General features: G+C 38.6%; 1 protein-coding gene across 3 annotated transcripts in view; it reads left to right on the top strand.

The window, feature by feature from the left end:
• CTNNA2 (catenin alpha 2) overlaps positions 1–24,380 on the top strand; it is a 1,370,089-nt gene that overhangs the window by 157,315 nt on the left and 1,188,394 nt on the right. For 2 of the 3 annotated variants that reach the window (XM_045283854.1, XM_004713853.3), the window contains exons 1-2: positions 18,950–18,971; positions 22,182–22,288. In XM_045283854.1, the coding sequence (XP_045139789.1) occupies positions 18,965–18,971; positions 22,182–22,288 (114 nt within the window). In that variant the 5' untranslated portion in view covers positions 18,950–18,964. Of the gene's footprint in view, positions 1–18,949; positions 18,972–22,181; positions 22,289–24,380 lie in introns of those variants that run through there. The other variant, XM_013007524.3, reaches the window with a different exon arrangement.

The raw sequence follows: 24,380 nt of genomic DNA on the forward strand, positions 1-24,380 counted from the left end.
CTTTGTGGGTGTTAGGTGGTACCTCATTGTTGTTTTAATTTGCATTTCTCTTATGGCTAAAGATCGGGAACATTTTTTCATATGTTTGTTGGCCATTCGGATTTCTTTATTATACTGTTTCAATGATCTCAGATGCATGTACTCTCTTTCAAATTGAAATCTCCATAGTGGTATTAATATAATTCATTCCAATAAAGTATTTTAATATAATTTTATTAAGATAGGAATTATAATGAATGTATTTATAAAATATTGCTTCATATAAAGGAACTCCAAAGAACTTATTGCTGCTCTGCGAGTTTGACAGTAGAAAGCATTTAAAAAATTCATGAGTATAAAATATGCATCAATAAAAATTGTGTACATAGCCCACTTATATTTTAGAACACAACTTAAAATGTTCAGCTAACATTTAAATAAGTCTCTAAAATAAAATTCTCATTTAAAAATTTCCCAAAGCAAGGATAAATATATTTTCTTCAATTAATCAAAATTATATCATGAAGATCAATCATGCACTTTGTACTGTGCTTCCAGTTTACTGTTTACTTATGCAGACAAACCATCCAGACCTTTATTGCTGTGGTATTAGGCCTCATATAAAATAAAATTCAAGCAAATCAATCAAATTATGAACAAAGTATTTGGACAGTTTACCAACGAAGGTATTACATTGGTCAATAAGCTTGTGAAAAGACACACAATAGTATTGGTCATTTAACCCTCTACCATCAATTAAATTTTGATTCATAGTGACTTGGTGGACAGAATATGATTACTCTATAGGGTTTCTAAGCCTTTAAATCTCTATGCAAGCATCCTGCCATGCCTTTCTCCTATAGAACTCTGGGGGTGGGTTTGGCGTTTTGGCTTTTCAGTTACCAGCCAAGTGCTTCACAGCTGGAGCAGCAGGGCCTTCCTCAGCCATTAGGGAGATCTACAGCAAAACAATGATGACTTGCCTCCCCATGACCCTTGAACTAGCTGATGATTCAAGAAATGAAGCAATATTTGAAAGGGTATGAAGATAGATGAATACAAATCCTTTGTTGGTGGGAATGCAAAATGGTATACCAACATTGGAAAACCATCTGACTATTCAGACAAAAAGTTGGATATGTACCTACCAAATTACCTACCCATCTGAATCTTAGGCATATACACTACAAAGGAGTAAAAGCAGGGATTCAAACAGACACCTGGACATCAGCATTCACTGTAGCACTTTTTGTAATAGCCATAAAAGTAGAAATAACCTAAAAATATTCATAAAAAATAAATGGATAAACAAAATGTGGTAATTATATGACTATCCAATTGAATCTTATTTAGCCAGTGAGAGAAATAAGTTCCTGTTACAGGCCACCACATGGACAAAACTGGCCAACATCAGTCCCAAAAGAACCTCGGTTATATGAAATAAATATGTGAAAACCAAAACATATTACTGGTTATGGATAAAACCACATGGAAGGGAGCCCTATCTAACCTCCTCTGGTTCTTTATTGCCCTGTGAGGCCAGCATTAGACATGCTTCCCCCCTCTACCCTTCATCCTCTGACACCTGCCATCACATAGTTTTCTGGATTTGATAATCCACTACGGTGGCCCAACTGAGGTCTCAGATAATGCTCTTAATTCTGGGAGCTCATTATGGAAGTTTATAGGTTAGATTGCAAGCTAGAATCAGTCAATTATGCCATTAAAATCAGGACTGGTCCAGTCCTTGGTCCACAGAGAAACCTCTCCTCAACTAGCAACCATGTCTCCTTCATGCTCTCAGCATCTCAGCCACATGGTCCCTGGCTTTTGCCACCTTTCCTCACAGTCTCCTGGGCTTGCTGCTGCTCCTTTGTTCCATCTCCTGGTTGCCATTATTCTGCTTTGGATCTCTGCATGGCTCTTTGCTGTTACCATGGTCTCTGGTGTCTCTGGATACAAGAGTCATATTAAGACATTCCACCCCATCACGGTTAACACTGGTGGAAGGGGAAAAGAAGGAGGGTGTTTGCCTGGGGGTGCGTTGACTTGACATTCATGGTGGTAATGCAATTAAGCAAAAGATAGGGATAAAGGCTGTACAATGTGACAATTATACTCAGTGCCCTTGAATTGTGCATATACAAACTTTTGAATTGGTGGATGTTTTGTTTGGTATATTTATATCCCAATAAAAAAATTCTTTTCTTAATTCAGAGCAGGATATTACACCTACTTACATTAAAGGTAATAGAGTGACCAGTATCAAGGGAGACAGTCAGTACTGACATTTTATCCATTGCAGGATACTTAACAGGATGTTTACATAGAACTGTAAAATCATTGCGTTATTACAAAACACCTTGGCAAATGTCCCTTTGGTGCTATTAGTCCCCCCTGTGAGATGTATATGGTTAGAATAGTGCTCAGCAAACTTTTCCTGTAAAGGGTCAGGTATGGCTTACCAAACTGTAAAGTTTTAGTATCTGGAACTTTGGGGGGCATAACACTTTTGCAGCTACTCCACTCTGACATTGTAGTATAAAAGCAACCATATTCATTTAGTTGTTAGGTATTGTCAAATCAATTCATACTCATTGTACTCTCTGTCCAAAACAGAACTAAGAACTTCCCAATCCTGTGACATCCTCACAAACAGGCTCTAGTTTAAGCCCATGGTTGCAGCCATTGAAATCCACCTTGTCCAGGGCCACCTTCTTTTCTGCAACCTCTCTGCTTTTCCAAGCATAGTGTCCTTCTCCGGGGCCTGGACTATCCGGACAACATGTACAAAGTATTGAGACAAAGTCTGGGTACCATTTCCTTTAAGGAGAATTCTGGCTGTACTGCTACCAAGATGGATGTATTCATTCTTTTTTTTTTTGTTTTTTGGATGTATTCATTCTTTTGACAGTCCATGGTACTTTCAATATTCCTTGCTAAAGCCATAATTCAAATGCATCCATTCTTCTAGTGTCTTCCTTGGTCAATGTCCAACTTTCAAATACATTTGAGACAATTGGAAAGACTATGGTTTAGAGAAGGTAACCTTAGTCTTCAGAGAAATATTTTTGATTTTAAACACTGTAAAGAGGTCTTGTGTGTAGAGCTTCCCAATGCCAATTATTATTTGATCTTGGCTGCTGCTTCCATGAGCCTTGGTTGTTTATCCAAGCAAGACACAATGTTTGACAACTTCAGTCCTTCAACCCTTTTCCAGTTATGCTGTTATCAACTGGTCTAGTTGAGAAGATTTTGGTCTTCTTTAAAGCCAGTCATAATCCATACTGAAGGCTACAATCCTGGATCTTTATAATATAATCCAGTTTGTCTAATTTTTTATCAGTATTTAGATTGAATATAATGATGCGAGGATACAACACAAATGTAAATCTTTCTTAATTTTAAACCACATAGAATTCCCTTGTTCCATTTGCACAACTGCTTCTTGATCCATGTTCAAGTTCCACATGAGCACAATGATATGCTCTGGAATTCCCATTCTTCTCAAGACAATCTATAGTTTCTTATGATCCACACAGTCAAATGCTTTGGCATAGTCAATGAAAGACAAGTAAATGCCTTTCTGGTCTTTCTCTGATTTCAGCCAAGGCCCATTTGACATCGGTAATGATATTCCTTGTTCCATGTCCTGTTCTGAATTGGGGGTCCTGAATTTCTGGCATCTCGCTTTTAATGTACTGCTGCAACTGTTTTGGGATAATCTTTAGCACAATTTTGCGTATAATATCAATGATATTGCTTTATAATTTGGGAATTCTGTTGGGTCACTTCTCGTTGGAATGGGTACAAATATGTGGAACAAGTCTTGCTTTAGTCCAATGAAACTTTGCTTTACCAAAACATGTAATGCAGAGATTTATCTGCCATAGTTTTCTGACCCCTGTAATCAATCATATGTAGCAGAAGTTTACCATTTTTGGACACCTTGTAAGCTGTGCTACTGGAAAAATGATTATTAATTGTTTATCATTTTTTATTGCAACAAACATGAAACCATGAAAGTAAAATATATTAAACAATAGAAAGGTATTGTTTCTGAATGTTGGGTAGTTTCATTGTTGGCTAGTTGAATGAATTTTTGTCATAAAATATCAAAGGGTTTCATTTCTTCTGCTCTGGATTTTAGCTGTTGTCATTATTTCCTTTATTTTTATAGATTATTGTATCATGTCTAGTGAAACACTCTTTTTATATGAGTGTGCAACAGCTACTGAAGCAATTCTGTCTTTTGTGCAGGAAGACTTTGCCGAGAGGGTCCTATGGACTTGTCTTCAGATCTCATTTGCTAGAATTTGGTCACATAACGACACTGAAAACAGGAAATGGTAAAGAGATAAGATTCCATGCAATGGGTATAGGGTAATTATGGGCTATGGTCCTTCTGCAAACCTCTGAGTGTCTCATATTCAAATGAATTGCGATTATGATAATAAAAACGAAAAGGAGACATTGAGAAATTTGTTGAGGGAAATATTTATGAAAGGCAGTCCTTGGCATGATAATTGCTTTATTTTTGGTGAAATTTGAAGCAATTTCTTTCTCTTTGTTAACCTTGTAGTCGAAATATTTTCTTTGTGCCTATATTTGGTCAGAAGAATGGACCTAAGTTTGCCCACTAGTCACAACTGATCGCTCTCTAGAACTGATGATGTAATGCAGAGCCTGTGTCCACCTGTTCCTTGGTCATCAATTAAAAAAGAAGGTATTTAAACTTAGCAAAGAATACCTCTTAGACCGTAAGGAACATCTTAAGAAAACCAATTATAATCATGAATTGCTTGTCTTCTGCTTTGTACCATAAAAGTAGAAAAGGACTACTGAGAAGTTCTCTGGCTCTAATATTTCTTTGGGTGGCATGGGGAGCACAGTGCGGTACCTTGTCCTTTTGCGTGCATAAAGGAGCTACTGCAAATTGTCGAAAATGCGAACCAAATTGTCGAAAATCATTTGGGTTCTGGCAAGTGAAGATATAACTAAAACCTGACTTTCCTGTTTTTGTCCAGTTTCTTCAGTCCATCATGGCACCACTGTTTTCTTCACTGTATCATCTCATACCTACTCAGAATACATTTTTCTTGTCAATAAGGTTGACTGTAAGTCAAAGCCCAATTTTTTTTCTCCTGGAGTTCTGGAATTTGAGCTCTTTAGGCAGTTGAACAAGTACCCATAAGTAGACAGACCTCTTTTACACAGAGACTTCTGAAGAACTGTTAGTGCGTATGGGTACATTTGTTCAGTACATCTACTTTGTTTCTCCTCTCCCCACTCTGTGTACTGAGAAATGTGGCCCCTTCATGCATGTGCTTACTCAAAACACATACTAAATTCATACTCCTGTCCTCAAGAATCTTCTATCCTGTGTAAAGGGGATAAATAGATTAGCAATTAAATCGCAGTGTGATTTGGAACCACATTAATTTAATTTGGAATTAAATTACAGTGACATGGAACCGTAGTTGCATAGGGATTGATGAACTGGACTGCAATCCCTCCAGCTGTCTCGCAGCTTCATGGGAGAAACATAAGACTGTCTGCTTCAGGAAAGATATATAATCTCAGAAACCCATAAGCAAAGTTCTACCCTGTCTTCATACAGGGTAGCTGTGAATCCAAATCAACTCAATGGCAATGGGTGTCTTTAGCTTTTCAAGCTGTTTGGTTTTAGTTGGCAGTAGCGGGAGTGCTGGAATGATCCCGCGGGGCTCCCCAAAGTAGATGACTACATTTTATGCTGGATTATGGGATACAGTACAATAGTTTTCAATTGCCAGGGGGTGGGGGCAGCTGAGGTTTTATATTTCCTGAAAAGGGGGCAATGGGTCAAATATATTTGGAAACATGATTTAGAATGAAGCATGGTGTTCTCTGAGAGCAAGCATGGATCTGAGGAAGTTATTAAAAGAAGCTTAAGTATGATTCCAAAGGGAAAGTAAAAATAAGTAGACAAGCAAGGAAGAAGCTTCACCTCATCTTGAAGATGACTAGTAATGGCATGCAAGTTTTCTATTGAAAGTTGTTTTATTTGTATTTATTTTTCCCAATTAGTATTATTGAGCTATAATTAATCCATCATACAATTCAATCATTACCACCACCAACTGTGAAACATTTTCTTCATTCTTATATCCATTGGAATTGATTCCCCACATTCTTCCCACCCCTCTTTAGGGCCCCCAGGTAATTATTATTTTTAGTTACTGTCTTCATAAATCTACCCTGGCTTCCCTATTTGGAAAAACAATACAAGGATTAAGAACAACAGCAAAAAGGACCCAACAACCGAAAAAGATACCAGTGTAAGAAAGACATTAAAAGTATAGGATAAATTCAAAGTGGACCCAAAGGGAGAGCTAATGGTAAGGTGTCACATTCCATTACAAGGACAGCTGCTAAGAATGACTTTACAATGCTCTTCGCCTGACATTCGGGCTTTTCATAGTCCTTGCCTATGGACACTGGGAATTCACTGGGGACTCAATCCACAGTGAGATCTTGCAAATGGATTTTGGGCTCCGCTGTCATTCATAGTATTCCACCAGCTAGTCATTTAGAATTTATGCACTGGTACTGGTACCACCTCCAGTGTTGGATCTTATTGTTTACAATCTTTGGATCACACAGTCTGGTGTGCTTCCTCTGCATGTAGTTAGCTGACTCCTCAATCAGATGACTGCTTGTTTTGAAACAAGGCTTAAAGACCCTATTAAGACACCGGCACTATTTTTTTTCTGATAGCCAGGCACCATCTGATTTCTTCACTGTACTTTTATAGGGAATCTGTATCTTCAATGATCTTCTCATGTGGGTGAATACCAGGCAGGACTATGTCACAAGACCTAATTATTCCTCTATTAGGGCTACAATCAAGCAAGAGCTCAAAATGTGTGCATTTAGCTATGGTTTCTGTATGTCCCTGGTTCATTTGGAGATATCATCATCATTTTATTGTAGCACATCACATATCATTCCCATGGGGCTTAAGGTAGTTTTCTTTATATTAATGTTATCTCATTAAATGGTAACACTGTTGCTCAAAGGATTTTATTCATGTGTAGGATATCTTATTGCACTCCAATCCATGAATTGTTCATTTGTATGTCTTCATAACGTAGGTGATTGATTGGACATTAGTAACAAAACAGGAGGTTTGGAGATATGACAGTACTTTCAGTTACACTTGTTTTGTAGGGAAGTGTGGCCAATTTTCTGAGAAGTAAAGTGTATGGTGTCCATCCTAGTGTGTCTTAGTCTGGCAGTTTCACTGAAAACTATCCATGATGGATAACCCTGCTAATATTTGAAATACTGATAGCCTACTGTCCATCATCACAACAACACACTAGGCACCACACTAAAATCAACTGACAGATGAGAGGTGCTTAGAGGGACTCTATGGGGAGACTTAAAAAGTTCATGGGAAAAATAGATTTTAATTCTATTAAGGAACATTGGTAACACCGTAAGGTGCGTGTTGGGCTGCTAACTGCAAACTTAGCCGTTCAAATGCACCAGCTGCTCCATAGGAGAAAGGCAAGGCTTCAGCTTCAGGATGTGTGTGATGTCCTATTATATAAATATTATATACACATAATACTCTTGGAAATCCACAATGAAAGCCCTCTGATGTCCTATAGGGTTGCTATGGGTTGAAACCAAATGAACTCAATGGCAATGAGTACACACACACACACACACACACACACACACACACACACACATATTAGGTAAGCAATATTAGATGATATATATGTTTATATATAGTATACAGACATATATTAGGTAAGGAATAAGAGTTTATCATAATATTACACACTCACATATCTTGAGGGAACTTTAGAAGTTTGTGAAAAAAGTCTATTATATTTTAATTTCATTTTTTCTCATTAACTTTTTAGGCCTTTTTATGTATGGTTTTATCACAACTACATAATATATGTGTAAATATTTTTAAATCACTATAAATCCTACCACCCAGCCTTACTATTATTAAGATATTTGACCCATACCTTTATAGACTTTTTATATATACAAATATAATTATCTACATCTAAATGTATGCCCTATGTAATAAAATGAGGTGAAACCATAAAAATATAGGACGCTGCATGAAGTTTGTCCAAATTTGGATTGCATTCACCTGAAGTTCCCAGGTGGTACAAATGGTTCAGAGCTTGACTGGTGGCTCAAAGGTAGGCTATTTGAACCTACCCAGAAGCCTTGGAGGACAGGCCTGGTGATCTGATTCCAAGGTCACAGCCTTAGGATGTGTAAGGAGCGGTTATCTGTACACAGAGAGTTTCACTGAGTCAGAGTTGACTTGCTGGCAATTCAGAACTAGCAGCAACCACAGTCCTCGGCTTTGAGAAAAGGACTTGGCAGATTTGTGCTTTATTTAGTGCCCTTGGAAAACTGGGATGCTCACATATTGGTCTCAAAGCAGTGTGAAGATTATGTTACTGATAGATGTAATGTGCCTGCGCAGGAGGTGTCCAGAGTGATCCCTCAGCAAGTGTTTGAGCCCCCTCTTGGACCACTTTCTTAGACACTTTGGCCACTCTAATAATCGAGGGTGGACCTTTTACCAGCACAAGAGGACTGGATGATAAGAAAAGCTAATAAAGATAGTGAATTGTGCCCTGTGGCCAAGAATATTTGATGCAGCTTTTGTTGTAAAATATAATTATCATGAACAAAATGAAAAGGATTACTGTCTTGAATTGTGCAGATTTAATGGAGTTTCATTTGCATTCCCTAAATGCCGTGGTACATTTAGCTTGGTATTTACAGAAACAAATCACTGGGGGTTCTTTTTTGGCTCAGAAACACAAAATGAAATGCTACAAATGACCAGAAGGAAAGCTGGGTTGTTGTTTATTTTCCTCATATGTGATTTTGTATATCAACAAGTCTAATAAGGTGATTTACCAGGGGGCATATATGCTGAGTACGACTCGTGCTGAAATATCAATCCTCACAGTAAAAGACTTCTAAGCAAATATAATCTCTACAATGTGTTATGACCTTTCAAGTCTCTTAATTCAATTTGAAGGAGCAAGGCTAACACAGGCAGGAGAATGATCTCCCATGACTGTGTGTGCCGTCATAGGCACAGCAGTGTCTGTTAGGCTAAGTGAACAAGCCAATTTAAGGTCTAGAAAACTGTCAGAAGCAAGGATACATTTATTTTCCCACCAAGTTCTGTGACTTCATTTCTTATTAAGTCACCAGCATATGTATGTGTTTAACTTTGACTTTTTCAACAACTCATTTTTAAAAAGCTATAAAAAATAAAACTCCTTAATTACTAGGTAAGTAGTCTTATAATCATCAAACAGTTTAGAATAGCTCTTAGCCAATTACCTGCACATTTAAAAATCAGACCTTCTTATTATGATTACTTTGTCATTCAATTTTTGCATCCTGGTCTCTGCATCATAATCTTGCCCGTTTTCATTGCAGGCAATTTTTTTTCTGGCAACAGTTCCAAAGGGCTTTGATTATGTCCTCATTATGCTGTTGTACAAACTGCTCAATATTTCTCTGACAGGCCATTTTTGGCCTACCATTCAAAACTTGGAGAGGCTGTTGATTACCTCTCTGCCTCCTGACCCTGAGTGCCCTGCTGAAATGGACGGATATAATGGTGATGGTGATGCTGAAGTCCTTCCCCAGCTGAGCACTCTGCTGTGGGTGACTGATTCCTGCATGCAGTGTGATGAATGATGGCAAGCCCCTTCTTGCCCATCAAAGTCAGGCAAATCTGATTAATCTTGTTGCTTCCCAGAGCACCTGCTTGTATCTTGGGCAAAGCGGGCAGTTAGTACATACGTCATGAATAAAAGAATAGAGGAATCAATAAGTGGGAGAGAGAGAAGTAGCTTAGAGAGCAGAGGATTTGACACCTCTTCTGGAATACAGAATAGATTCTTAGACCAAAAAAGAAAGAGAGACAGAGATAGAGAGAGAGAGAAAGAAAGAAAAAAACAACAAAAAACAATCAGACTGACAACCCTTTGTGCTTTGTTTTTCATGGTAAGTGGTCTTCAAGGTGGTGCATTCTGAAGTCCATAATCTTCACTCTGCAGAAGAGCATTGCTATTGCATGTTCACTGTAGTTTGTTTTTTTATTGTGAGAGGCAAAATGAAGCTACTTGAGACATTTAGTGTACATGCCCAGCAGTGCTAACCATTGCTAAGGCTTCAGAATCCCTGCCTCTGACTGTATTAGAAAAGGGACAGTTACAGAAAACAATTCAAAGTAAAACAATACAATTTGCCTTTAAGTGGAATATGATATAACAGTCATTCTAAATGTCCATGTTGTTGTCAGTTGTCACCAGCCAGTTATGACACCTAGTGACCCTATGTACAACAGGACAAAAGACTGCCACTGTGTCAATCCACTTTGTTGAGTGCCGCTCTCTTTTTTCACTGCCTTTGTACTTTACCAAGCATCAAGTTCCTCTCCAGGGACTGGTCTTTCCTGGCATGTGCGAAGTGTTGAGATGAAGTGTGATCATCTTTGCTTCTAGGGAACATTCTGGCTGTACTTCTTTCGAGACAGATTTCTTTGTCCACTTGGCAGTCCATGGTGCCTTCAATATTCTTGACTAGCACCGTAATTCCAACAAATTGATTCTTCTTCAGGCACTCTTATTCAATGTCCAATATTCATGAACATACGAGACAACTGAAAATACTATGACCAAGTCAGGCTCACCATAATCCTCCTAGTAACATTTTTGTTCCTGAACACTTTAAGGAGGTCTTGTGCAGCTGATTTTCCCAATGCAAAGTGTCCTTTGATCTCTTGACTAATGCTTCCGTGAACATTAATTGTGAATCTAAGCAAGACGAAATCCTTGACCATTTCAATATTTTCTTCATTTATCATGATGTTTCATATTGGTCCAGTTGCAAGGATTTGGATCTTCTTTACATTGTGCTGTAATGCATGCTAAAAGCTGTAACCTTTGATCTTCATCAGCAAGTGCTTTGTGGTAGTTACATAATCTGCTGTCAATTTGAGGATTAAGAGTGAAGGGGTGGAGTCTAGCCTGTCAATCAGGTCATAGCTTGATGACCTCATTTGGAGTCTCTAAGGAGATAAATAGCTCACTGGAAGCTGGATGCTCGATCACTCCCTGGGAAATATTGCAGCTCACAAGACACATGGAACTATGCTAGTGCCCTGATCTGTAGGAGCCACATGGAGTCCCCTGCCAGCACTGAGATGCTTACAACGCTACTGGATCCACATGACTTCCCACCCACTGGCTTGTGATCATCCTGCATTCAGCGTCATTGCATGTGTTTTGTGAGTCTGAAGAAGACTTTATAGATTGGTATCAGACATATGGGCTAAAATCTGAATTATGAACTTGATCTGGACTGGGCTGGGATGCCTTCTTAATGTACAATTACTCTTTATATAAAGCCCTTTCTTATATACACATATGAGTATCCCTGGATTTGTTTCTCTAGTCTACCCAGACTAACACATGCTTCAAGCCCTTTGTACTTTTAGCAAGCAAGGCTATGTTACCTGCACAACATAGGTTGTTAATAATCCTTCCTCTTTAAAGGGTTGTTTTACTGTGGATTTGCCCAATACAGTCTATTCTTTGATTTCTTGACTACTGCTTTCACAGGTGTTGATTGTGATCCAATTAAAATGAAATCCTATACAAATACAGTTTCCACAACCACCCCTTCATTTATCACAGTATTACTTATTCTCCAGTTATTAGGAATTATGTGTTCTTTATGTTTAGGGATAATCTTCAGAAGGCTGTAGTCTGATCTTCATCAATTAGTGTTTCATTTCCTTTTTACTCTCATCAAGCAAGATTACGTTATCTGCCTATCAAAACTATTCATGAGTCATCCTCCAATCCTGATATCATGCTCTGCTTCCCATAACCCATTTCCTCAGAATATTTTCTCTGCATACATCTTTAATAACTAAGATGTAAGGATCCATCTGTTGCAACTTTCCTGTTTGAAACCAGGCATTATAACCTCTTCTGTTTGAACAACTGCCTCTTTGTCTATATACATGTTCTTCAGGAATAAAATTAAGTGTTCTTGAATTTTCCTTCATTCAAAATTATTTACAATTATTAAATGCTTACTGAAATACCTTTTTATAGTTAATTAAAAATAGGTAAGTATAGTCCTGGTATTTTCTGCTTTAAGCCAAGATCCATATGATATTAGCAATGACATACCTCTTTTCATGTTGTACGTTTAGATTTGTATAATTCCACATGGATTGTACATGGAATCCTAATTTATATCAGGTTTCATAGAGAATAGATTAATTTCCAAATAAACCATATTTCTATTAAATAATTGGAAGTTACTTTGGTAATTTGGTAAAGGTAATGCCTCAGAATATGTTATTTTAAGTAAGAAATATATAATAGATCTGATGTTCTGGAATTGATTTCCCAAATCTCAATTGCAATTAAAAAAGAAGAAGAAGAAAATCTTTTTTCAAGTATCTATTTTTAGGAAAATGTTTGTTTATTGTTGGGACTTGAATATTTAACATCACTTATAGAGTAAGAGTTACCTACCAAGATTTCACATATATTGACACACAAACAGTAAACAAACAAAATGTAGGTATAAATTGAGTTTGTTCATACTTCCAAAATGAATTTAAATGATGAGGCTATGAATATAGTGAAAAGCCAGGAAATTAATTTGACAGATGATAACTTTCATTTTTAATTTCAAATATTGATTTCTGTTAGCATACTTAGGAGTTGTGAATTTATATCAAGTTGGTATTTAAACTTAAATTTTATCAGTATGCTCTTGTGCATATATATAAACCCATTTCAGTCCTATATGGGCATGGTAATTTCTTCTTAATCAGCAAACTGTAGGCTGGGTATTGTAGTTTTGATTTGTCAGGCTAGAAGTCTGGAGGCTGAGACCTTTCTCCATAGACTTCCTTTTGGTGAGGCTGTGTTTATTTGGGTAGGAGGACAAAGAGGCTCTGAAGAATATGTAATACTTGATTTTGATTTAATGTTTTTCCTTAATATTATTAAAATATCCTTCAGTAGGCATTTATACTTAAAACTAAAGTGCTATTACAGCCTTTTGAAATTATTTGAGTGATTTTTTTGTTCAGAAATGTTTCTTTGAATGTTTTATAGAAAGGTGCCAGTTTAATAGAGCTCGTGCAGATACTGTAATACTTAAGGGTGTGTATAACTTCTCTCTGACAGCAGCAGGGCGGCCATTCCCCTCCCTTGCCTTCCACTGATGGTTTCACAGGGTAGCTGGAAGTCAGAACACTGGGCTGCTAACTGTAAAGTCAGCAGTTAGAAACCACCAGGCATTCGGTGGGGAAAAGATGAGGCTTTCTCCTCCGGTTGATAGTAAAAGTATCTGAAACCCACAAAAGTAGTACTACCCTGCGCTAGAAAGTTGATGTGAGTGGTGGCGTTGAGTGATTGGGAGTTATAGATTCAAATTTGAATGAAAATGATGAGGGATCCCAGATTTTCAGCAGCAACCTGCATCTGGGATTACTTTTCTATTCACTGAGTCCGAGCTTGGAAGAATGATGTAGAGGACAGTGCTGGGCAATAGGTTGCCTCCTTGTAATCAAAGTAAGAAGAACTGATATTAAATAGACCAGTCTTAGGGGAGACAAATGAGAAATTGGAGTTTCCCATAGGTAAACCATTAGGCTCTTGCTATACACATGGTACCATTAGGAAGAGTGTTTCATTTCCTTCCTTGTTTTGATCGGGTTCTGCGTACTATAGTATACAAGGGGCTTCAAAAAATTCACAGAAAAGGGGAATTAAAAGGTAGTGGAATTTTTCTACAAACCTTCTTAACTCCCTTTGCATTTCCATGGGAGTTAGGGGCATAGGAAAGATTATCATACGACTGCCTTCTCTGTTTTTGTTTCTCATCTTTGACTCCTGCCAATGATGAATAAATAAATATCTCCATGCCATCCTAACTCCAGAGAAAACAACCACAATAAAGCTCCTTTTAAAACAGGGTATCTGATCATTAGAAGTATGCTCTTTTATTAATGACAGGCTACTTGTGCTACCATATTTCAGATAACATATTTGGAAGACTTAGCACTGGGCTGCTAGCCACGTGATCAGCACTTTGAACTTACTAGCTGCTCTTTTGGAGAACGATAAGGCTGTCTAAGCTCATGAAGTCTTGTAACCAAAAGGGGAAGTTCTACCCTGTCTTATAGGGTCACTTTGAGTTCATTCCAACTCATTGGTAGTGAGTCTTAAGTTTTTAGTTAAACTAATTAAAACTCATTAAACAGGAAATTCCATCTTTGTGGGGAAAAATATTTTAAATTCACTTTTTTTTAAGAAAATTGTATTTCTGCCTTCAAGGAGCACACACTCAGGGATATGGCTCTCTCCTCCTTACTTTCTGTCTTCAATTATGCTCACAGTGCTAGCACCAATTCCAATCAACATGGCTCCTGAGGCAGCTATCAGGACCCCTGGGGAGACTGAAGGTTGGTGCATGTGTTTTTTGAAAAACAACTTGTGGTTCTGATATGGCACTCCATTTTCTTATGGGCAATAATTCATTTAAGACACTGACATCTCTAAAATAATATAAATATCTTTCATAAATTGTAACAATAACAAGCACTTAGTCATACTCATAGCATTAATAACAGTAGCATTACTATTAGTAGTAAGGCCCCATCTTTTCTTGCTGGCATCCAGTGGGGGGGTGAGTCTATGATTATAGCGTTGGCTATCGAAGTGTGCTTACTGTTCTAGCAGCAGTAGCCTCTGGAAAAGGCCCAAAGCCTAACATAGACCTACTAACGTGGCAATTCTGAGGGTGGTTCCCACCATTTGTGTCTGAGCAAGTCATTCAGATGAGTGATAGGAACATCCATTCCTTGCCTACTGCCGCCATTAAATATATACATAGTATCAATTTAGCAGTTTAGCCCATCATGAGCTTTGTACCACACAGTTTCTAAAAGTCCGATGTCCATGTGGACCTACATGAATTATTTTCATTTAATAAATTATCCGATGCTTCGTATCTCTCAAGGCTGAACTCTGGGGTATTGGTTTCTGCTTTCTTGGACTGGAGATAATCCACTTCCACCCTGATTGACGTTGTTGGCCAAAGGCGGATCTTTGTGGGTGTGGGACTGAATTCCCCCATTTCCCTGTTGACTTTTAGCTGAGGGAGGGCCGCTCTTTGCTTTCAGAGACTGCTCATATACCTTCTGTGTTCTTCACTTGCCTTCCTTTAACAGAAGTGAGTCGCATCTCTGACTCGCTCCCAGTCTCTCTACCTTCTCCTTGGGAATATCATCTCATGTGCTCTTCCTCCACCTGCTTATGTCTTCTGCTTCTAGCCTTGGCAGGAAGAAAGTTGTAATTTTAAGGGTTTATGTGATTATATCATGCCCATTCTGATAATCCAGGATAATCTCTGCCTTTTAAATTCCACTGATTAGTAAATGTAATGACATTTGCAAAACCCTCTTTGCAAATATAACATCTTCCTGAGCATAATATAAGGGAACAAGGTCATGAGGCAAAAATTCTGCCTCCCCACCGTGGTGATCGCTGTAACTTGTGAGTGGTTCTTTTCCTTGTGTTGGCCAGGGTCATGTTTCTCTCTTCCTGACCCAGCCTCATGTTTATGATCTTATTGTTCCATATGGGAAAAACAGACGGCTCCAGAACACTGAACTCAGGACCTGCCTGCATCCCCTGGAAGTGCAGCCACATGAGCCCGCATGTGTATCAGAGCGCTGCAAGTTAGTGCCGTGTGCATGGAACAATGTTTTGTGTTCTCCCCTCTCTTACTTTCCACTCCCCAGAATGAAGAGGCACAGTCTTGCTTGCAGAAATCAAAGTTTTGGGTTTTTTGTTTTTTTTTTTACAACAGAGTGAAGCATTGTGATTATGAACATAGACTCTGACTCAAGTAGTTTGGGTTAAAATGTGTGGCTTTGGATCGCCTTGTTAACAGTTGTATGCCTCAGCTTCCCCCATCACTAACCAGGAGATAATAATAGTTATCAGTTCCTTCAACAGCGTTATTAGGTTTCCAGCTTCAATTCTTGAAATACTGAAGACATTTATAAAAGTCTGTTTCTTCCCTGTCTCTCCTTTTCTCAGCATAACCTGCATTTTAAGTACCTTGTCATGCCCTGCCCCAGTGGCTGTCTTGAACTGGCCAGGGAGATAATGTGTAGATACACTAACAACAAAGAAAATCCGTGAGTTGTGCACATGCATCTACTTCAGTGCTTCTCAGAACAAATTCATCGACCAAATCCTTTTTATATGAATGAGGAATCAGAAATGTATCAAGGTTAAATAACTGACTTACAAATGGTTGGAGAAAAGTGACTGTCCCGATTATCAGCTATGAACTTCTTCAGAATCTATCGATTCAAATTCTCCTGTAATCTGAGTATTATGATACTTCTTTTACATGTTATCTATCTCTTGTAGAATGTAATGTGGTATTAGAGCCTCCTTATTAAGGTGAAGCTAAAGTCCTATGGAGAGAAAATAGATTTGGCCTCAGACCACTCGGAAGCATTCTGGGACAATGCTTTGCAAAACATCAGTAGAAAGATACTTGAGTACCTAGAGTGATATAGCAGAGAGTTTTATAGACCTCTCCGTTGTATCTAGGGCGAGGAAATTCTACAGTGAATTGTGCACTGCAAGTTTGTATCTACCATTAGAGGGTGTTTCTTGGGGTAATCAATCTCTGAACATTTTCAATATATAAGGCCACTGTCTAAGGAAACAATACAGTTAACCACGGGATACTCATTGGGAGGCGTGTCTCCTTCAGACATCCTTTCGTCAGCTTTTCCTTAGTCTGTTGTGAGTAACAAATAGCTGCCCACACGTGGCACTACTGTAGAGAGGGTCTGAAATGACCAAAGCTGTTATAGTACAAGCTTTCACCGATTTTTGATACTTTTTCAAGAAGAAAATCTTGCCAGGAATTAAATAAATTGCTAAGAGATCCTTTAGAGTACGAAAGAGATCCCACTCTCAAATGTAATTAACGAGAACGTGTGTTAAGTCTGAAAGGGGACAAAGACAAAAACTCAGCATCCAAATAAAGGCGGCCATTATCACGAGGTCATAATGGTGCCCAAGGATTCACAGCCAAGAGGCTAGTTAAATAAAGCATTGAACAAAAGCAATTGTTACAAATTTGTGATTGGTGGCAAATTAGTACATCACAGTTATAGGTGGGATTACAGACGTGGGAACAGATTGGGACACATGCATTATATTAGATAGAAAAGCTTACATGATTGATTTGGGACCTTCCTACTAAGGCAGTCAGGGCAGGGCTGAGAGGACAGTCTCATGATTTTGCAACCCTCAGTACTGTCCTCAGTCTGGTGATCTCCATCCAGGCCACTCCAAGCAAGCCCCCAAGAGAGACTGTCTGGAGAGGGGTGCACTCTGCACAGGGGCTAGATGATCTGCATCCTTGGCTTCTGATCAGAAATAAGTCAATGGGGGCTTAGTCCTTGTGTGGATTCTGTAAGTGGGTTTGGGGCTTTCACTGTCATCCATAGTCTTCTGAAAATGGGGTGCTCAACATTTAAGCTCTAATACAGAATGGACTGTTGGTCTTTGTAAAACTGTGACATCGATATGAAAGAAGACAGTGCTTACTGCCTTTTATTATCCCTAATCCCGTTTTTACTCATTCCTTATATCCACTCAGTATTCTAGGTCTCCCAACCAAAGAAAACCGAATTTTAAAAAATTTTAAATGATTGAGAAATATATTTTCCCTATACATATGCTCTTTTGTGTGAAAAAGAAGATAATTGACTGCATCAAATTTGCTATAGGCTCATATACATAGTATTGAGAGGGATATATCATTTCATTCTTCAAGTGACCACACAGCTGATTTATTTTTCTTGTATTCTCATTTGAGTCTGTTTGTGTGTTCCACAGGGGAGTGTAATTCTATATGCCTTTGTTGGCTTGTTTTAATGAGTATCTTCTTATTCCTCACAAAAATCAGCACAAATATTGATAATAGTTTTGGGAAAATAGTAATATCAATCACAAAAATTAATTCCTGAAATGCTAGTATATTTTCTATCCATTATGTTACTTAATTCTTCCAATAGTAGTTATGTTAATTATTCACTGGAAGAAAGTAGGACTCATAAAAGTAAGTAATTTGCCCAACCACACATGATTACTAGGTTGTAGGATTGAAATCAAGCAAAAGTTAAATGACAAAAATGGAAAACTCAGTGGCATAAAAACAACAACCATTATTTCTTGATCCGTGGCTTGGTTGGTGCTTGACTAGCCAGATGTCCCTCCTCAGGACTCTGCTATGCTGCAGCCAGAAGTCAGGGTCTTTCCATGTCTATTGCTTCTGTTTCGAAGCAGTGGGCTACAGGTGGTTCTCATGGCAGAAGGAACAGGAAGGCAAGCCCAGTCTAGATATCACGCTTCACATTTTCTCTTACATTATGTTTCTTTTACATTCCATTGGCCAATGCTCAATATTAATAGGGTGAGAAAGAATTCTCTTGCCATGGATAGGAGAGGAAGGACGGAAAAAATATTGACTAAACAGTTATCTAGTCTACCGTTCCAATGAAGTCAAGCACATGGTGCTTGTTTTGTTTTGTTTCCTTTTGTAATTTATAAATATTGAAAGAGAAGTGAAATACTTTCTCAATTGGGAGAATGGTGGTCTTTTAGGGAGGAGGAGTCCTGGGCTGGAATGGTGTAAGTGGGGGTACATACATATTTATGGACCACAGTTGCCTTTTTTCCTTTGCTCCAAAGGACGCCCGCCTGCTTTTCTCTATCCTGTCCTTATTTATATTTTACTAGAACACTGGAAGTAGATCACATCAATAGGTGACTCTAGATGACTATGATTATGATCACCAGCTAGAATGGAAGGTATTTTTCTATTTTTATGCAAATCCAATTGATGGGTGGTTTTCACAAGGATATATTTCAAATAGTTCATATAGCAGAAAGCAATAGCATTTACCAAAAATAGCGGAACAAAAACACTTCTAGAGACAGCAGATTGCAAGGATTACATTAGCTCAAGAAAATTGCCACTAGAGAAAATTCTTACCTTGCTCTGATTTTTTTTTAAGTCAGTCACTGATTTAAAGCTAAGATCCTCCTGTGGGGTAATTCAACGGTACATTCATATATCAACCTCCTGGGTTTTGAGACACTCCTTTGGCAGTGCTCCGCCAACTTGATTTTGCGGAAGTAACTATTGAATTAAGGGGTGAAAAGAAACCGGGGAACTAGTTTAGTCCAATTCGTTTAGTGACTAGTTTAGTCTGAGATCAGCATCCTTGGAAAATAACATTTAAAGTTTCTATGACTAGGTTCCCCCCCTTCAACAAATTAATACCATGTAACTGTTCCTTGATTGTGCTATTCAATTTTATCTCTCTCACAAGAAGTGACTGAAAAGAAGATTGATCCCTAAAGGAATATGAAGTCAAGTAATCCGTGTGCCAGTTCTCCTCCTTTCATTAGAAGGCCTTTGATTTAGATTTAGGAGGTCCCTGTGACCTTCAGAAATCAGGGATTTGTATATGTCTGCGCTGGGCTCAGTCAGTGGTCTTTGTTCAAAGGGTGACTTCCCAGCTCTGGTAAATGCCTGTGGATTGGTGTCTCTGCTGCAGCCACCCTATATATATTTTAAACCCTAGCATTTGTGAAGGACTTTTGTTTTGTTTTAAAATTATTCATTTGGAGCATCCACAGAAGATTGTGTGTACATTCTTGTTTGACCAGCGGATACGCGGAAACATGCCCTGTCATACTGTCAAAGCAAAACCATGACTCGGAATGACGGGGCATCGGGGCATCTTGGAGAACTTGAAAGAGGAATAATGTATTAGCGGGTGACCCCAGGAACTACCATTCCCAAAGATTTGGGCCTTGAATGATGGTGGACATTTTATACTTTATCTGCATCAGAAAGATCACAGTGGGGAGCAAGGTCACAGAAGTGGATTAGGCAGGGCTTGCTAGTGTAGATGGGGCTGTTACTAAATGAGGAAGGGAGTCTGGAATGGGGGGAGGGGTGCTCTGGACTGAGGATTGAGGCTGTGTGTTGGGTTTCTTTTCCAAAGGTTAAGATTCCCTATTTGGATGTTTCCTTACAATCCCAGTTCATAAAATGACCTCATTGCTACTTACCTGGTTTCCTGAATGATGCAAACAGTTAAACATTTGACTACTAACTAGAAGGTTCATGGTTTGAATCCTCCCGGAGGTCCTTCTGAAGGAAGGGCTAGCGAACTGCTCCTGAAAAGTCACAGCTGTGGAAACTAATGGAGCAGCTCTGTTCAGTACCTGTGGGAAACAACCTGAGGTCAATGCATGCTACTAGTTATCTGACTTCCCTATGGGACCTCCTCATTCCTGATCATTATCACACCATTCCTTATTTTCCCAGAGCTTGACAACCCTTCTTAGGGAACTTCTTTGGAGACATCAACAACAGTTTCAGGCATATTGGACCAAGATAAGTTCGGGCATCCGCTTGGCCTCACCTGAGATGACGGCCTGCTAGTGTGTGTGGAAAGCCTTGCTAGCCTTCCACAGGATGGGATGGGACTGCCGAGCAGCAGGAGCCCGTGTGTGCGGAGCTGTGCTCTGGCAGTTGGGAGTGTGAATGGGAACAGTGTGCTGTGTTTGCAGGTTCTTGGAGGACGGGCAGCATATCGGTGCCAACTATTGTTGTGAAGGAACCTAAATCTAAATCCGTCTGTATGGTTGGATCGTAATGCTCACTTTACTTAAAACACAGCATGTGGGGAGAGTTAAAATACCAGCATTTAACTTAACCATAAAATACTGGATCTTTGGTTTTTTGCTTTCTTTCTCTCTGCAGAAACAAATTGCATAGTCTATTTGCAAAAGGATTGGCTGTAGCAGGGCAGTAAAGAGACTTGCTGCTACCAGTGCCTGTTGTGATAGTCCTTCTTTCTTGTTAATTCTAATAGAAATAACCATTGATTTATAAGGATGGGATTGAGTGGGGACATTGATTCAAAAGAAGTGAACAGCCCTCAGCAGTATGATTTATGGTGGCATTAGGACGAATGGTTCAGAGTCAGTTCGTACAATCAAAGGTTCCTTGTCCAGTGGTTAAATGTCAAAATATGTTCAGCAAGCAGTAGTCAATTTCTCCATGAAAAGCACACACCTGGGAGAATGTCTGATTAATTCCTTTGAGAGCAAGACCATATTTTGTGCTTGAAATGTAGGAATTTGCTACCAGCCTATCAGTGGTCTTAGGTAGGAGAGGGTTGGTTTAAAATGAGATAAATAACCTATCAGGCACTGATGTTATGGGATGAGGATGGAAATGCAGCGAGTAATCAGAGAGCGTGTAAATAGCAGCAAGCTAATTTTCCGAACCCTAGGCATTCATTGTGCAAGATGTCTGCTACTTAAGAAAATGAAGCTGCTACTCCGGGGTAGATCATATCCTCCTTGGTCATTTATGGTGTGAAGGAAACAAAATCGCCTTTTAAGTGTTGAGGCCCCGCCTCTGGTGATCATGATGGATTTATAGTGCATTGTGGCAGCCTTTGCTGGGCACCTCCAAACTGATCTTACTTTTCTTTTCTCAGTTCCCCCATAAAAGCCTATGCTATCGAATCAATTCATATAATCATGGCCCCATAGTTCTGTCTATATGTTTGATAACTCCAAGTATCATACTGGGGCATAATGGCTGGCTCACTTGTCTGTTTCTGTCTTCACACCATACGGTGCTGTGACTCTATAAGCTACTTGAGGGTAGGGTCTTTCTTTAGCCTGCAGCAGATAGCTATACATGCACTAAATGCTAGTGAATGAAATATTGCAGTGGCAAATAGGTTTCAAGGGTTTTCCTAATTCACAGACTCTCAGGAGTGAGCCCATTGCTCTTTGTTCTGACGTCGACATTGCCACCTGCCCAGTTCTGGTGTAGCTTCCCCCATTTCAAGCTCTGTGATGTTGAACCAGACAGATTTCTTCTGTTATAAATTTCAGTGGTTTATACAATTTGTGCCACTCCACCCCCAAATAAGAGTTTATTTCATTTATGTTGATTTCTAAGGGCTAATGTTTATTTTCCCATAGGGAGCATGACTTCGGCAACGTCACCCATCATCTTGAAATGGGACCCCAAAAGCTTGGAAATCCGGACTTTAACCGTAGAGAGGCTGTTGGAGCCACTTGTTACACAGGTAAGGAATGCTTTGAAACACTTTCAACTGTAATTTTTGTTTTTTGCATTTAAATGTTTCTATCTTGATTGCATCACAACTTTCCAAGGAACTTAGGAATCCTTAAAAGGAATTAATTATGTCATATGCTGATGACTAAATATGTTTTGTCACCTGAATTATGGAAAATTTCATTGACCTGTAAGAGCTGAAGTACCATTTAAAAACCATCTGTGTGATATTTGAATTTAAGTTGATGAGAAAATTGAAGAGAGGGGCGTTGGTGAAGGGGGCCCTCATTTGCAGTAATGGATTCAAAGTCTAAATAAACCGGTCCTCACTTACTTTCAAACGCTAATGCATAGTTAGGAAGAACTTTGTATTGAATACTTAAGAGCAAAGAATATTTGCTGAATTATTTTTTACAAAGCAGAACCTGTCTTGTTGGAAAGAGGAGATGCTCTACTTAGTGATGTTACATTTCCATGAGATGGCTTTCATTAGAATATATATATGAATATTTACATTTTAAATGTTAATTTTCAGTACCTTCTGAAGTATATTCTATGACATTCCTAGCATTTACTATTACATGAAGTATTTGTAGCAAACTATTGTACTAACTTAAGTAGAAGTATTGCATTTATTTCTTATTATTACTATGGCATATTTAATTAATTTAGTGATTTGATTTTGTTGCTAGTCAAATCTGACCATGTCACTTGTGTATTAGAGGAGAACTGCCCAGTAAAGCCTTCTTGCTTTTGTCTTAAGCAGATTGTCAGATTTTTTCTTTTGTGTTGCTGCTTTGAACTGCTAACTTCAGTTTTGTAGCTGTGTACCAATGGTTTACACCACCTCAGGGCCTTAACGTGGTGGCCTGTGTAACAAAAAATGATTATTCTAGAACTTTAGATATAGCCACTCCTACTATGAATGCTTTGGCATGGTTATAGTACTATTTTTTCTGAGAGCTTTACGTGACAGTATGTTTCCTTGCTTTTTGCAGCTTCTGGATGCTACCTATAGTTCCTGATTTGGGGGGGGGGGGGGTTATTGTTGTTGCTTCTTTCCATTTTTAAAGCCAGAAGTGCGGCATCTTCAAATCTCTTTCTCTGATCTTTAGTTTCATAGTCACATGTCCTCTCTGACGCTGACCCTTGTCTGCCTCCTGATGTGTACTCTTGTTATTACAGAAGGCCCATCCAGATAATTCCAAATACTTTCTCTATCTTAATTAGCTTGACCTAATCACGTCTGAAAAGTATCTCATACCAAGTATCTTATACCAAGTATCTCATACCAAGGCAATCTTATACCAAGTAGCATATTTACATATTCCATGGATTAAGAGGTGGAAATCGTTGAGTCACCAATATTCAGTCTATAATAGTGGTGCTCAACCTTCCTAATACCATGACCCTTTAATACAATTCCTCATGTTGTGGTGACCCCACAACCATAAAATTATTTTTGTTGCTACTTTATAACTATAATTTTGCTACTGTTCTGAATCAGGCAACCCCTGTTAAAGGGTAATTCAATCCCCAAAGGGGACTCAACCCACAGGTTGAGAATTGCTAGTCTACAGCATTGCGATCTCTGTCACCCCAAATTCATGTGTGTTTGTATACAAAATATATATCCACCTCATCCCAAGGTCTCTAGACATCTCAGTCCATTGTATTATAAACTCAAATGTAAACTCGTATCTAAGTTTTATTGGCTCTTAGTCCCAAATGACATCATTTAAATCACTTAACTTTGGAATTAGTAAATTCCAGGGTATATGTCCAAACAGGGTAATGGTTCTGGATATTTAATATTGGAGAGAATAGGAGGGGAAAACCAAACCAAACCAAAACAAAACAAAAAAACAGGTATCTGTCCCCCAAGCAATTTAGAAATCCAGGAGAATAAACTTCATTCTAGTCTTGAGAATCATCCCCTGTGACTTGAGGCTCCCTTGTCTGAGTTCAGTGTTCCACTTCCAGCCCATTATTCCTTTTCCAGGATTGGTGCCACATGTTTACAGCAGAGTCATTTTATGAGCTCAGTTCCTGACTATAGCATTTAGCAAGTTCAACAGTTTTTATTTCAATTTTTTCACTGT

Source organism: Echinops telfairi, unplaced genomic scaffold (genome assembly GCF_000313985.2).
Source record: "Echinops telfairi isolate 266 unplaced genomic scaffold, ASM31398v2 ScPeMD7_7467;HRSCAF=8505_1, whole genome shotgun sequence".
In the NCBI taxonomy this organism is placed as follows: domain Eukaryota; kingdom Metazoa; phylum Chordata; class Mammalia; order Afrosoricida; family Tenrecidae; genus Echinops; species Echinops telfairi.